The sequence below is a fragment of the Pseudopipra pipra genome, chromosome 4 (genome assembly GCF_036250125.1).
Source record: "Pseudopipra pipra isolate bDixPip1 chromosome 4, bDixPip1.hap1, whole genome shotgun sequence".
NCBI lineage: Eukaryota > Metazoa > Chordata > Aves > Passeriformes > Pipridae > Pseudopipra > Pseudopipra pipra.
This window is the reverse complement of record NC_087552.1, coordinates 13,971,051-13,987,251: the sequence shown is the minus strand read 5'-3', so window position 1 is coordinate 13,987,251 and position 16,201 is coordinate 13,971,051. Positions and strand designations below refer to the sequence as shown.

Here is a 16,201-nt window from a genome sequence, read left to right as displayed (position 1 = left end):
TCAAAAATATGCTGCATTCTGCAGCAGAGCAGAAAGTCTTTGAGATTCATAGTTATAAATACAGCAAAGAAGAGGGTCTACTGATGCCCCTGCTGCCCAAATTTATCCTCTGATATCTGAACAACCACCCAGAAAACTAAAAGTGCAGAAGCAAGATATCTGCCATTTCGGCTTCCTGAGTATGTGTTTAGAGGCAGATAAATATTTAATGCCAAGGTTTCCAGCATGAAATGAGGCATGAGACAGACACATACACATCTACCTATGTACACATGGATGCCTCCACATTCACAGAGGGAAGGGTACCAACTCAATGCCCAGAAAGAAAATGCCTGCAGACATTGCATGAGCAGCTGCAGTTCACTGGTTACAAATGGCACTTTTACATGTGCCATTTACATGGCACACACCCAGGTCAGTGCAAGTATAACCTGCAACTATCTCATTTGTAAATCAATGTGCCCAACTTCTATCCAGTCACTCTGAATATCACGGCTAAAACAACTTCCAGTTGACCACAAAAGTACAATCTATGGTACTGAAAGACAGAAATAGGAAATTACCGGTTCATATTCTTCAGCATTTTTTTCCAGCTGGGTGAGTAATGAATCCATTCCTCCCAGGTGTGGAGTCAGCTCAGAGGCAGGAGTAGCATAACAGTCATTTATTAAAATGGATGTGGTAACATCAGGTACAGTTCTACAGGTTGGGATCTCTTGCAAATCCAATGGCATATTACTAGAGATAAAACAGAAAAAAAAAAAACAACCAAGAATAAGTACAACAAGGCTGTGACTCATAAATTAATATATGGACCAATATGGAGTTTATGCAGATCTAAAAAGCAAAATAAAAAAGTGTTTCCATGAATAGGTCCAATAAAATGTTTTTGTAAACATTTCTGGAATATTATGAGGATAATTACCAACAGCATACCTGTCCTCAAGCTCTGCCTTGCTAGGGACCTCTTGATCAGGATACAGGATGGTGCGAACAGCCTCCTTCTGCCCACTGTGTGCCTCATACTGGTTCTGTGCCCGTGTCTCAGCTTCACCTGAGCTCTGGTACAGTGTAGAACTCCAGCCAAGGCCCACCTGTGCTGCTGAGTCCATCACCTCCTCATCACCACTTCTGCTGCTGTCACTGTAGCTGTCTCTTCTAGAGGGAGATTTTAGCCTTTTCTTGTTCAGATCAGTAGTTTCATTTTCATCTGAGCTATCACCTTGTTCTCCATTTGATGGACCAGAAACTTCTCTGCTGACCTCTGGAAATACTTGTTGGGGTGAATGGATGGGTGTCTACAGAGACCAAAAACATTTAATTCATCATAATCCAGTTTTGATGACAAAAGAAAGTTTCAAAGGCTGCATAAAATTACCAAAAACAAGTAGTCAGTGGCTACTTTATTTAGATGTTTACTCAGTCGTGCAAACATCAGTTTCACCAAGTTCAGTGCAACTTGACCAAGACACTGTGTGCAAAATTTTGAAATATATACTGCTCAAAATCAGAAAATTCAGAAAATGAGAAGACAAATATACCCCTCGCTTTAGCTTTAGAAAGCCTACTGACAGATGTCTTTAAGCTATGCCCAGCAGTCCTCCAGGCAACTACTATGAAATCCCTTCCAACTAGATCACAATGCTGACACTTACAGAGCAACTGAAGTCAAACCAATCTCACATAGGAAGGAAACAAGGGGGCTTTCAACCAAAAAGCTACACAACATGCTACAAAAACTAAGATAATTTATGCCAAATGGCAATTGTTAACCCAGTTATTAACTCCCATGACAATGAAGAACAATTTTACCAATAACCATGTATTCCCAAGAATGATGTCAGCTAGCAGACAGACAAAATTTAAAAGCTTCATTTAGGCTTTTATGGCCAAATTCTTGTGTTTATTAACACATCGAACTGTGAAACAGTTATAAACAAAAATTGTCATCTCTTCTTTTAATATATGCACTGTTTTATAAAAGTTATTCCACACTACAAACAGGTTTATTATAGGAGTAGTTATTTGTATTATTTGTTTTTTCAGTTGCTTACCTCTTACTTCAATTTTAACTTAACTTAAATTTGTATTTGTACATTTACGTTTCTCTCGTCAGACTTTAATTATTTTTATTGTTTGAAAATAATATTAAAATAACTTAGAATCAAAGAATCATAGAATATCCTGAGATGGAAGGGACCCACAAGAATCACCAAAGTCCAACTTCTGGCCCTGCACAGGACAGCCCCAAGAATCACATCATGTGCCTGAGAGTATTGTCCAAACACTTCTTGAACTCTGGCAGGCTTGGTGCTGTGACCACTTCCTTGGGGAACTGAAACTGAAGACTTGTCTTCATTAGTTTTACACCTTCCTGTATTATGGAAAGCCTGATTTTCAGGCAAATTGTCCCCTACATTCTATTTTGTTGAAACACATTTAATTTCTACTCCTTTGAAGTATCCTAAAATGCTCTTCTGTTCTTTCAATTTACTTATTGGAACATACTGAAAATATTCTTTCAGACACCTCTAATTTCAAGTAAACATGGCAACCTTTTTCTTGTTTTTACATGCATCAACACCAGACAAACGGGTGTTTTGCACTATATTCTTCACAGAATCACAAAAATATCTGTTTGATATCAAGTTCAAACCACTAGGCTGCAAAGAAATGTCTGCCACAGAAACAGTGTATTAAACCAATTTCCCTCAAGACACAAAATAGAGGAAAAAATTATTAAAGCCATGCATTCCTTTCACATTTTCACAAAATGCTTAGTGCACTTCTAAGGGATTCACTCCAAGAACCACGTCTGTGAGCATCCTCCCCATTTTTCCATCTGCATCTCTTGCATTTAACTAACCCACTCATCTGATCTAATAAATGAACCTTAAACAGCAAATAATTAAAAAAAAAATTAATCACATGCCATACACCTTACCAACAACGAAGGGTCGATGTCTGGTAGTATTCCAGATGGTGGTCGACAAAGGAGAAGAGAGACTTCTGGAGACGTTCCCCTCAGAGCAGAGATGACTTCCTATGGCCACAGTGGATTCATTGTTAGACACAGCCCCCACAAGACTTGCAAGCCTACCACAACGTGATTTGCACTACTAAAGATACAAACCTGTTGGGATAAACCCTTTAGCGATGCCCCATTCACTTTCAGAATGACATCTCCAATCTCTATTTGCCCACTTTCTGCAGCAGGTTGTCCAGGGAAGAGTTTTTTCACCCTCACAATAGTTGATCCCAGTTGCTCTGGGGTCAGGTTATCTTCACGGCAGAAACTGAACCCAAGGCCTGAGCTATTCTTCAACAGCTTCACCTCAAATGTGTTCTCTGCAAAAGAAACATTAACTTATTATTTCCTACAGCACACTGGTCATGAAAAAAAGTGTCTGGTGCTCTTATTCCAGACATGACAATGGGCAATCTCCCCCTCATGGGATTCTCTCACTTTATTGAAGAAAAGCGTTATCTAAAAGATCTCTCCAAGGTAAAGAGGATAAAAAAGCTGATCATGACTTCTCAGTCTGCTTGCATGCCCTGACAACATCAGTATACAGAAAGGCAGAGTGTCTCCGGAATATTATTCACCAGGAAGTCTGTTAAGGAGCCTTTTAAAGCCCAGAGTGACATAACCTTTCTGGTCTGGCAGACAGGATAAATTCCATGCAAGAAGACCCAAAGGTATCTGCAGTGGTTCCACCATCTGGGTAGGCTTCCCTTCACTTCTACAAGTCACCAGCAGAAGAGGCTGACATATGTCAACCTCTAGTCAGCTACACAAATCTCTCTGGTCTCTTCATGTAGCTCTTGATGTCTTCTCTCATCTAGACAGGAACTGCAGGACCTACAGAAGCTCTCATTTATGTATAAGTAGCTTAACCATCCCTTGGCACTCCTTAGCAGCATCAGATAAAGCAGCATCCCTCTTACTCCAACCTTGCTACAGACTTGGCGTGTAAGACTGATGAAATTGGGAAACAACAAGAAATAGTGAGAGAGGGAACAGCTAATAGTAGCCAAACAAAGTAATGAAGGTGTGAAAGGCAATCTTAAAAAGAAATGCAACAGCACAAAGGAAGAGGCTGCATTATGTGCAGGGGCCTGGTATACATTCCTACCAGCTCCATCTCCTGTTGTTCTAAGAATTGAAGAAAAATATTATGAAAACTAAAGGATGCTTTGATAGCTAAGACAATTGTTCCATGTGACCTGACCTGCAGTGACAAAGCTGTAATCTTTGGCATTCGTAGATTCTACCGCTGGCTTCTCCTGTGGCTCACACTGCCCCACCTGATTTAGAGGTGTGCACTGTGTTGTTACTGGAGCGTGAGCCTTGGCCCCTGAAAGCTGACCTTTTTCCAACAGCAGATGCACCACCTAAAGAGATGAAACATTTTCCAGTTAAATGGCAACAGTCAGGGAGATAGCACAGTCCACAGTACGTGTTTTATTCTAACTTGTAAGTCCTAAGTTTAACAGCAGCATATTTTATAGACATTCCCCTCCCCATATAACCTCCATTTGTTCCTTATTTTAAGGGCTGTTAAGTGACAACCTCCAAAATACACTAGTGGACTTGCAAGATACTTGCCAACACAGAGCAAGGAAGAGTTTTCTTCCAATAAAGCTGTGAGGATGTTAAGAATTGTCAAAGATAGCATCATTCTCACATTTGTACAGGGAATAAAGTTAAGAGCATTTTACAAAGTGAATACAAATAGTAGTCCTTAGCAGTTCTGAATGTGTACATTCACTGGCTCTTTTCAGGTATGCACACTACTCCACATATGAAGCAGCCACCATAAATAGCACTATTAAATGAGGACATGCCATTGACAGAATCAAGTGCTATCCAAAAAGACCAAGACTCAGGTAAATCTACCAATGTAGCATGCAAACACAGCTGCATATACGAAGGCCCTTGTCTCCTCAGTGGTGCAGACCTGTAGCATGCTGCTACACCAGCTTTCTAACTTGTGCACCTGGGCTTCCTTCCTATGAAACCCATGAGCTAGGAGAAACCAATTCTATACAGACCTCACCTGCACACAGAGCCAGAATTTCACTAGGGTGGGCAGCAAGACCTGAGGGCCAGGAAGCCAGGGAGGCTAAGAAAAAGCACATCTAAAGTAACCAGACACTGGGGAGAATTCCAATCTCTTTTTGAGAGAATTTCCAGTCTCTTTTCACTCATGAAGAACTAGTTTACAACAGATAGGAGTAGAACCAGTAGCCACTTACCTGTCCAGTGTTTCTCAGAGTTTCAACAGCTTGCTTATGGGTAGCACCTTCCAAACTAATCCCATTGACAGAGAGCACGCGGTCACCTACAAATGATCGATTAATAATTTAAGAAAAAGTAGGCAGAACATCACCTATAAAACATATACGATGCACAAAAAGCTTCAAGTCTCAGCTAACAAGGACAGTTATTTACGCAAATTCTCCTTCCTCTCCATACTCTGAGTCAAGAAGAGAACTCTGCAAACAAACTACATGGTTGAACTCAAAGGTCTTTTCCAACCTAAATGATTCTATGATTCTGTGGGATAATCCCATGTCAAAACTAGTGTTAACCAACAGAATGACAACCTGTCACAGACTCTTTCTAATGAAGAAATCTTAAGTCTACAGAGAGAATTCTCACTTCAGTAAAGAATGTGGCCTGGCTTACAAACGAGACAACCCATAACAATTACAGCATTTTCTGTATCAAGTTGCCAAGCATGCCAAGCAAGAAGGTCACAAATAATACAAAGCCCTCTCTCTCCATGGCCAGAACAGAGAAGCATTCTCTGTTAACACAAGCTGCTTTAGAAAATAAAAATCCCGCAGCTATCTCCTGTTTTTCCACACCACAGTCTCAGCACTGTTGGTTCTGCAGTTGTTCTAGACTATTTTTTTAATGTTCATCTGCAGAATTATCAATTTAATATTTAAAATGACAACTGCAGTAGCTTGGAAGAACAGCTCTTCTTCCCAGTGAAAAAGGTACAATGACAGGAGGCAAACAAGAGGGCTTGTATCCAGGCCACAGGATACTGAACTGTCCATCACAGACAGTTCCCTGCTCTTTTTTCACATTAAGGAGTCCCAAGTGAAAGAATGGAAATATTACCTTTTTCTATTCTGCCATCTGCTTCAGCTGCTCCCTTGGGAATAATTGCTTTCACATAAATACCACCATGCTTTATGCTAGTATTTACACCACCCTAAACAGAAAGTAAAAATAAGATTGTTAGTCTTTTTGCAATTAGAATTCTTAGTAATTAAACACAGTGTCACACAAGGAAAACTGTACTTAGGAAGCATTTGGGCTACTGGCACGTATTAAAACCAGGTAAACTATCAAAACCAAAATGTTACACCGAGTCTGTTCTTTGCAGTCATGCAATTTACTATAAATGAAGTTGGGGTGGGAAGACTGTAAAAACACAATGCATGACAGTGCAAATGCACCCAACACAAACAAATGTCCTTCAGCAGAAATGTGTGCATTATGTCAGACTTCACATGCTTGCATGCATACCAAAGCTCAGAGATGTGCAGGAGCACAGCATGCCAAAGCAGAAGATGCACACCCATGCAGTGTCCTACTCCAATACAACTTCTCTGATGTAACAGGAAATTAGGGAGTGCTGCTTTCTCCTAGCTCAGACAAGTTTGAAGGTCTAAGCTGAAAAAAATCTGCTCAAACTGAACTGACATTGTTTTTGAAGGGCCTTTGCCTTTCTGCTGATTGCCAGGGGCTGGACTAGATGATCTGTAAATGTCCCTTCTATCCCAAACTGCTGTGTGATTCTGGCTCACTGCTGCTCCACAAACTTGGAGGGAAGAGGGAGACCAACAGTGTATTAATGTTCACTCTCAAAGCACATAGTGAAACATGTGAAAACTTAAAACAGTTAATTGCACACCTCTCCTCATCACCACCGTACAGGATAGCAGGGTAGGGGCAAGAATGGAGGCTGAAAAAACAAAGGTCCATAAAGACACCACTTGGTCACTCTCTAAGGGAAATCTTTGCATCAGCTGGTATCTTCTAACATCTTCTACAAACCCAGTGCACACAGCAGGCCTGATGCTGCTCAATAATGAATTCCTGCCGAACCTTTGTTCCTCCAAGTTATAAGCTTGACAAAGCAACGACTTTGAAGAGTCTGGTGACCAATCCACCAGTGAAACTAGTTGAATATTAAAATACCAAAATGTATTTTTCAATACAAGAACAGAAGCAGTGGACAATGTGTGCATTTCAGATATAAATTATTCTCTTCTTCCCTGAAGCGCCAGTCTGCAGTACGACAGGCTCTAAACATAAAACCACCTTCAAAGTCCTATAGCCTGAAGAGAAATTAGTCTTTAAAGATATATTTTTGTCTCGTGTTGCAAGAAAGCAGTGTCAGCCAGGTCTCATTTCGATCTGAGTAGGTTTTGCTTTCTGCCTTTTATCCAGCAGAGGGAGAACACTGAACACAGTATATGTGTGTGAGCGTGCATGGATACTCTTAAATGACACTACCACTTCCACTGCCTGCGATGTCAGTCAGATTCTTTCCTTGTAAATTTGCCACAATATTAGGTAGCAAGGGACAAAGACCATCTTTCTTTTTGTACTCACAAAGCAGCATCTGTGATAAGAGTCTATAAGGACTTTGGGGCTCCACCATAGAATAAAAAACAAGAATTACTTAAAGGGCAGATGACAAGAAAAGGGATATAAAATAGTATTACTTTTCAGCTTTGGTAAGATTAATCACACATCAGTAAAACTATATACTGAACAGTGACTTCAGAAAGTATTTTGCTTCCTTGTAATTTAGCAATTTAATGGGTTGCTGGGAGTAGAGAAAAAGAGAAAACATCTAAAAACCTTGTCAAACAGTACCGTGACACTTATTCCCAAGCCGTTATCTTTTTTGGCTAGTTCAACCTCAAAGATATCTCCAGGTTTAAGAAGTGCTGCAGTAACCCTTTTAGAATTCACTTTGTTTGCTGTATTCGCTGAGAAAGATTCCTTTATAAAAAAAAAAAAAAGGAAAAAGAAAAAGAAACAAACAAAACAAAAAGAGACAATGATTTGCCATTAGAACAGATGTTTACAGCTAAGACCCTAAAGGGTGGGGGTTTTAGTCAGACACAGCCAGAAGGAGTCCACGTGGCAAAGTACCAATTAGTAAGACTCTTAAGGGTCACTAGCACAGAAATATGCTTGGCATTTAGCAACCAAGTCTTTATTGTCAAAGTGACTTGGTCACAGAACACCAAAACGACAGTATTTCAGTATTACAGCAGCCTAGAGCCGGTTGGATTAATTCACAGGAGCTGCCACAACTTACTTGAATAACCTCCATCAGCTGAAAAGAGGAATCACTGTAAATTGAAAATTAATTTGCAGTACTTGCCACTGTGCACTTTTGGAAAGGTGAAGCAGCAGGTTGTCTGCTCAGAGCATGGCTGCTCGCTGAACTTTACTACACAAGCAGTTTTCCACAGATTAGATCAATCCCAAAAGACAATGAGTTCTACTGCTACCCACTCCAAATGCATGACTCCTACTTTATCTAGGAAAAATTTCATTTATCTGCCAGGTGAATAAACTTACCTCTAGGGATGGTCACTAGATTATGATCATATTGGACAAACACACAAAATTGAAAGAGGTTTTCTACAGCCTCAACAAGTGGACTGTATGTTCATCCCAACGTACATGCCCATCTCATGACATTGGAAAGCTGGAAAGTTGTTTCAAGTTACTGAAGTGATTTTCTCCATTTATTTTGAACCAAATCACCAAGCTATTAGAAATTAGCTATTAGGATTTGCTGCACATTAGGCTAGGCTGTTCTTCCCCCACATCCTTTCACCTTGCTGACACCCAGAGACAGCTAGTTCACTACCACTACTATCCTGATGGGAAATATTCATATGAAATCCACTATGCCTTTTTAGCTGGCTGTTGCTCCTGGCTGCCAGAGTAAGTTGCTTCATCCATGTCAGAATCCCCTCGGTCAGAATATTCCACAGGCTCCACTACCCCAGGCCTTTTATTTTTCGCTCGAGTACTGTCTGATGAGGATCTTCTCTTCTCGTTCATTTTAGAAACCCCAGACTGGAAATCACTGTACAGCTGAGGATCCTGCTGGGCTCTGCCACTTGCATGTTTGCCAAAGAAGCTGGTTGGCTGGCTCTGAGACAGGCTGGCACTCTCAGTTCTGGAATCCTGGGAGCTCATGCTTCCATCTCGCTTGCCTCCTGACAAGCCAGACAAGCTCCCCGAAACAGGCCTCTGGTGGCCACGGGACCGGTTGTGTTCTTCGGAAGAGGACTCTGCCTCATTGTCCTGCACCGACGATGGCCTCCTCAAATAACCCCTGCTTCCATTACTGATATGAGCAGTGTTAGATGACGCTGAAAACCAGGAGACAAGACAGACATCAGAAGCTGGTAACATCTTATCTACAGCATGACACGAATTTCTCAGCTTACAACCACATAAGGTTTTACCCCTTCATATTATGCAGAACACTTTCTGTTTACGCTGCAACTGGTGTGTCCTCACCAAAGGTTACTTCATCATTCTGCCTCAGAACACAATTTCAAGCACAGATTAGCTTGCTTACAGAAGTGACTGCAGTTCCATACCTTTGGATAGCTTGTCCTTGGGCTGAGAGATAACAAGCGTCACATCTTCAGGTGCATTCTCCAGAATTTCCAGTGCTGCGTGGTGGCTGACACCTTCTAAACTCGTGCTGTTTATGGATATTAGTCGGTGTCCTGCACAAAGGGGTTTGTTTAGATACAATCTAACATCTACATTTTTATTCATCAGTGAGAATGTGCAGTACAGATCTGAAAACCTGTACATAATGCACGGATTAAAAATTACTAAAATTCAAGTGATGCTGGAATAGGGAACTAAATCCCAAACCAAACCACAAGAACTGGTCATGAATATTTCCTGTTTTTAAACCAGCCAAACCTTTCCATATTATGATTTGTACTTTTTCCTTCTCCTCCCCTGCTACAGTTATGGGTATAGTATATTGTTACATTCACTTTTTCCAAAATCAAAGTATGAATATTGAGTTTTAAAAATTTTAAATTATAAAGCATCTGTAACAGAGACAATAGAAAATAAAGCCCTTATCTTTATATGTAAGTTCAATTTTCTGTTACTTCAAGCTTTATCATTTTTACTTACATTTGAATGATTTTTGGTTTTTTATAGTTTAACAAAGAGGTATCACTAGTTTTTCAGAAGTTATCTGGAAGGTAACTGAAGGTCAACATTGTAAGGGATTGTGACACCCACAGCCATAGTGGAATTGGTTTGGCCTTTTCCTACATGTATACACCTCTTGCTATTTACACTATTCACCTGGTTTTAGAGATCCTTCCAAATCAGCTGGTCCTCCAGGAATAACTGAATGAATAAAAATTCCCAGATCAAGTTTCCCTGTCTTCTCTCCACCGACTATTTGAAAGCCTACGAAAAAAGGGCCAAAGCAGGCCACAGTGTCAGTGATCACAGGGTAGCTTAAAACAATCCAAGTCCATATTTCAGAGCAGACAAAAACTTAGTCATTCTACTACATGTAAAGTAAAACAAAACAATACATCTCAAATTTAAGTCTACATGAAAATAAACAGCAAAGCTTTTTGATTAAGCTTTATTGCATACTCTGTTTTGAGCAATTGATTCAGACTTTGTCTCCCTGGCTGCCCAGGACACTCCAGCAAAGGCTACAGAAGACAACTCTGGCAAGAGATACATGTACAAACAGATGATATGAAATGCACATTCACTGACCAGATGAAATTTATTTTCTATTACTTAAAAATTCATGGTTTTCTCCCCTGTTAGATGTTTCATGTAAATGTTTGACCCTGGTCTTAAGATCTGAGTTTTTCAACTCCCTGTTTTCTTTTGAGACTTCTAATCTATTTTTGCTCATTCTACCGGGTAAACCTGGGAAGGAAGTTCAAGAAGAAAAAAAAAAAATATCAGGTCTTCTCTATTCAGCTAAAACAGCAAAATACCATAAATTGCATGGGGAAGAAAGAAGATAAACAGTGTATTTCTTCTAAATTTCTTTCTTTTTTGGTCAACTCTTAAGTTACGGTGCAGTGAAAACACTAAGTATTACTGTCTTGTAGGCCTTTTCCCCCTCTTCAAATTTACACTACAGTCCTATTTTGAATGACAGACAGAACAATGTCCTTAAGGATACTTTAGAAAGCCTTCCTAAAGCACAATACTGACACCAAATTTTTCATTACTCATACAGCGAAAAATTATGTGGGTTTATGAAAAAAACCTCAGTGGCAGAGGAAGGAATGGAATGTAAATGTCTCATCTCCCTGGCTCCTTAAACCTCAAATTAGTGTTCCATCTGATATTACAGGAGTAAGAAAAACACTCCACAATTAGCTCATAATGGTTTTATTATGTCTTTTTTTTGTTCAGCTGTCACAGTTGTGAGGTGTCCACACAGACAAAATTCAATATTGAACACAGAGATAAACTTTAGAGGTTAACTTCTAGGATGACTAGCTCACAATGTAAGTATTATCCTACATTTACAATATGGAAAAACTGAGAAACAAATTTGCTTAACATCACTCAATACATCACCAGCAATAACTATCAAAATAGTCCAGGCTTCAGCATGTTAAATGCCTTCAAAATCCAGCTACTGTCTGCACTGCTTTCCTCAGTCCTAAAATAAATACTTAAAATACAGACCAGAAAGCTTTATTTTGTTTTTGGCTTCAAGAAATACACGTCAACAACAATTTTAAAGCCACTTACCTAAGCCCAATTTTTCATCCTTTTTCAAGTTCACCAAAGTGATCTCTCTCTCTGGTGTGGCAACTCTGTTCTGTGTTGTTTGCAGAGAGTCAACTGTAAAGCCAACATTTTGTGATCAGACACTAGCTGAACACTTCCCTTCAGGTTTGCCTTGAAGTTCTTTTCCATTAAAAAAGATTACTTCTCTGATAATCTGAAAAGCTGTTTTGATCTAGTGGGTCCAACTTTCATCTTCTAAGTCATGTCCAAATACAGAAAAAAACCTCTACCACCCTTATAACTTGCTCCCACCTTCAGCAGTTAAAATCTTTTATTCCTCCTAAGAAAAGCACCTGGCATAGTCTCATGGAGTGACAACACAACTGAGTCCTAGAATCTTCAAATTTATTATTCTCAGTTCAGCAAAGTGTTTAGATCTGTGTTTGTGTGCCCTGCTCAGGTTGGGAGGAGGCAAACACATTGGTAAAAGAAGAAACAGAACATGTGGAACAATGAAGCATTTTACAAGTGACAAACAAACTGACTGACTTAATTCTACAGGTATATCACTTATCCACTTACCGCTCTCTTTCAACGTTGCTGATGACAGATTTTCTGAAGTATTCATGCTAATACCTGTGACATGAATGGACATATTAGATGCTGTTATCAATTTTTTTTTTAAATACAGAAACTATTAAGAAGTATTACAGACTTACACAGTACAGATGGGCTCGTTCACAATACCAGATTACTTATTTTAAAAGTGAATAAACATAAAACTAGTTTTGCATTGGCAAATCCAAATTACTCATGTACTTTGGTTGTAGTTCAAGGTTCAGATAGATGGTAGCTCATGCAAAGGCAATGAATTAAAGGAAGGACAGAGGTTTGGCCTTTACAGCCATGATTAACTTCATATAAAATTAACGGAACTTTAAGCAATGAAGTTAAAGACTGAATTTTCTAACAGTATTAGACGAATATGCTGAACCTAATAAACCAATACAACAGCAGTCCTGTAAGATTTTGTAAAGGAACAAATAAGCTGCTGCAGAAACAAGCAACTTGAACTATTTGTATTTAAAATGGTTTGCATATAGGATCATATTTTCTTTGAAATGATCAATGCCAAGCAAATCTGGCCCTACTTTAAAGAGAATAAAATAATAAATATACCAAGTTATGAAAGTAAATGAGGTAGGGTGATTCGAGCTTTTTAGGAAAGCAGTCTCAGCCTTTTCCAAATCTATGAACCCTAAAGTTTTATCTGATGAGTTTCATCACACAAAGAATGCATGTCCCCCAGCATAGGCAGTGTGATTCAGCAGGACTTTCTGACATGTAGTTAATATCCTTATCAGAACTGCTGCCCAGAAGATTATGGGTAAGCACATGCTAACATTAACTGTAAAACTAAAAGCAACCAGACACTACAGAAACTGCGTATCTCATCTCACTCTTCAGAAGTTTATGCTCTCAGTACTGAAAAAACATAGTTCTCAAGTCAATTCTGGTTTAAAGCACAGTGGGGGCAGATGTGGTATGTTACACTCTGCTTTGTTTGCTTTTTTTTCCTTTTTTGAGTTTGTTTATACTGACCCCCATCCCCATAAACCTAACCTTTTTCCTCTTTTTCTGTTCTGTAACCACAGCAAAGCAGAACAGCAAGATAAGCTTGCAAATATTTCAGTCATTGTAGTTTCTATTGTTATAACAGGGATCCTTCTAGAACCAGAAACTGATGACACACAGGTATTAAAAATTAATGTTCAATAACCCAACATGTTAGTTTTAAGTCTACTTAGCTGCTCTGAATCTTTTTTTCTTTTTTTTTTTAATGTGAACTCTGTATTTTTACTGCCTAGTAAGACTACTTGTGTGCACTCCAATCCTCGCCAAGAAAACGAGGTAAGAACATCTGGCTTACCTCACTACAAAAGTGTTTTTGTGCAACACCCAATGTACTGCAAAAAAAATTGTACCTGATTCATTACATCTGAACAAAAAAACCAAACCAAAAAACCCTGTGCATTAACTCAAAGGTACTAGCTAACATCCAGCTTATAGCTGAACTGAGTCACTTCCAAAAAACTCGCTCCCTACGTCCTCTCCACAGAGAACACTAACAATGTTCAAGCTTGACAAGCAGACTGGGAAGACTAGCAAATTATTAAAAGATCCATACAACCAAATGGCACCCTGAAGTGCCAAAATGGAAGATGTTTTCTGCAACAGCATTTACTGTTAAGTACCAGCACTTTGCACACCTGTGTACAGACTGGTGTTGAACAAAGGAGGATTTTTTTTGATTCACTGCAACAATTACACAAGAACAACAGGCAATATGCCTGGATTGCTTTAACATGTGATACTCTGTTCCCATTTTCAAATCAAAATATTACCATTGGTTAATAAATATATCAAAGCATTACAACCAAAGCAATTTTAGAGGTTAGTTAGTAAATACAGTAATATCATTTTTTGCATGCTGACCTACAACATAGGCTTGACCGGTATCTTCAATGGATGATGAGTCTGATTCATTTTTCTTTCTTTCAGGGCTTCTACTTAAACCTGCATGAGATTTTGAACTTAAAGGGGAGAAGGAGAGAAGGGGAACCAGACAGAGGGAAGAGGAAGTTGGGAGAGGGAAGGATCAATGTAATAAAATAATGGTATGAATAATAAATCAAAACTGATGCAAAATGTACATTGACTGTACACAAAGATACTGCAGGGTGGTCAGAGAGACTCTTACTTGCTTGGTTTTAGTGCTCCCGCTGCTGATCCAGTATCAAATTTTGGCATTTGCTGAAAGACTCTTCCCATTATATCTTCTATTTTTTTAGGGGAAGAGTCCAAAGCAGTAATAATATTTTTCTTTTGGGGGTAGACAGAGATGTGACTCTGACTCAGGTCGTGAAACGATTTGCTCATAACTCTGGGCCTTTCCTCCCATGGAATCTTCTCATTCTTGTCCCTTGAAGAGCCAGGAAGTGGCTGGAAGAGTGAGAGCTCAGAGCAGGACAGTCTCTTCAGAATCTCTGCTTGAACAGACAGGGGTCGAACGGCGAGGCGGTTCAAAGTGCTGCTGGCCAGGCTGCCTGTACTGATGGCTCGTCCCATGTTGAAACCTTTGACAGAGTCTGCATGAAGATTTAGGCTCCTAAATGAAGCCCTTTCTGTGGAAATTAAAAAAAAAAACAAAACAAAAATAACCCCCAAACAATTAAAGTTATTCAGTAGAGCTAGTGTGACCTCCTTGTGTAAAGCATGCTTTTAAAACAACCAACATAAAATACATCTTCCCTAGATGCTTAGAAGTACTTACCATGATCAGACACATATAAACACCCACCACGTAGTTTGCTCAGGAAGCGAAGTTTGGAGTTCCCGACACTACACTAACCTGATTGTCTACTATACCAAAGTCCAAAAACACAGAATAGCAGAATATTTATCCCTTTATTAGCATGAAGACTCACATTCCCTGTTAAACTGCTGTGCCTTATACACAGGCACATGATCTCTTTCTGCAAAACAAATAATACCCTCAGGCCAAGTGACCTGGAAGACTACACTTCCTTTAACCTCCTCATACAAGCCTTCTCCAGAACTTGAACAAATAGGGCTCCCCCATCTCCACAGTATCACATCCTACCAAACTTCCATCTATTCATTGCTTAGTTTTCTTCACGAGTCCCTGCACATTTACAGTACAGCTGCGAGGTCATGGGGGCTTGGCAGCATCTCTGCCTGGTTAAAGAGCACCACTTCACTCAGGTGCACTTGAGGACCTCCCTGCCAGAAACATCCTAAGCCTTCCAGCACAGAACAGAAAGCGTTGACTGGGGTTTGCCAGACTTTTTGACACATTAACAAGGATTCCCTTAAGCAGCAGAGAGAGACAGGTTTTGGACTGTAATTAAATTACTGTCAGCTGAGTCGTGGGAACTGTCTGGGTGGATGTTCTTAGCTGAAAGCGAATGCAAGATAATACAACTTAGTCTAACCCCCATCTTAATTCAGAGCAAAGCTGAGCAGGGCTCATTTCTATTATCCTAACTGCCTCCTAAGGCTAGCAGTTAAGTTCCTGTGGCTTGGCTCTCACACAGAAACTTGATAAGCTGTGGCAACTTGTTGGCTGGTTAGACACTTTAAAGGAAATCAGGCCACCTGAACCCTTCATAAACTTCACTGATGTCTTGGAATGGGTTCACAAGGAAGTCTGAGGAAAGGCAATCCCCAGCTGCATACATATTTCTGATTTAGGATTAACTGGTATTTTCTTTAAACCGTACAAACATTTCTGAAATAAGCTGCTCTAGGAAGCTGCACTGTAACTTAAAAGGAAAATATTACTTTTGGTACACATCATCCATTAGC

General features: G+C 39.6%; 1 protein-coding gene across 1 annotated transcript in view; it reads right to left on the bottom strand.

Moving 5' to 3' along the window:
• The window catches only part of PTPN13 (protein tyrosine phosphatase non-receptor type 13), a 117,520-nt gene that overhangs the window by 16,554 nt on the left and 84,765 nt on the right, over positions 1-16,201 (bottom strand). The window contains exons 18-32 of the mRNA XM_064651678.1: positions 14,574-14,997; positions 14,309-14,406; positions 12,395-12,448; positions 11,834-11,926; positions 10,400-10,507; positions 9,664-9,795; positions 8,963-9,429; positions 7,892-8,035; positions 6,137-6,230; positions 5,260-5,345; positions 4,233-4,395; positions 3,134-3,348; positions 2,945-3,043; positions 937-1,298; positions 564-738 (exon numbers count right to left, since the gene is read on the bottom strand). Coding sequence (XP_064507748.1) covers positions 564-738; positions 937-1,298; positions 2,945-3,043; positions 3,134-3,348; positions 4,233-4,395; positions 5,260-5,345; positions 6,137-6,230; positions 7,892-8,035; positions 8,963-9,429; positions 9,664-9,795; positions 10,400-10,507; positions 11,834-11,926; positions 12,395-12,448; positions 14,309-14,406; positions 14,574-14,997 — 2,714 coding nt within the window. The remainder of the gene's footprint in view (positions 1-563; positions 739-936; positions 1,299-2,944; positions 3,044-3,133; positions 3,349-4,232; positions 4,396-5,259; positions 5,346-6,136; positions 6,231-7,891; positions 8,036-8,962; positions 9,430-9,663; positions 9,796-10,399; positions 10,508-11,833; positions 11,927-12,394; positions 12,449-14,308; positions 14,407-14,573; positions 14,998-16,201) is intronic.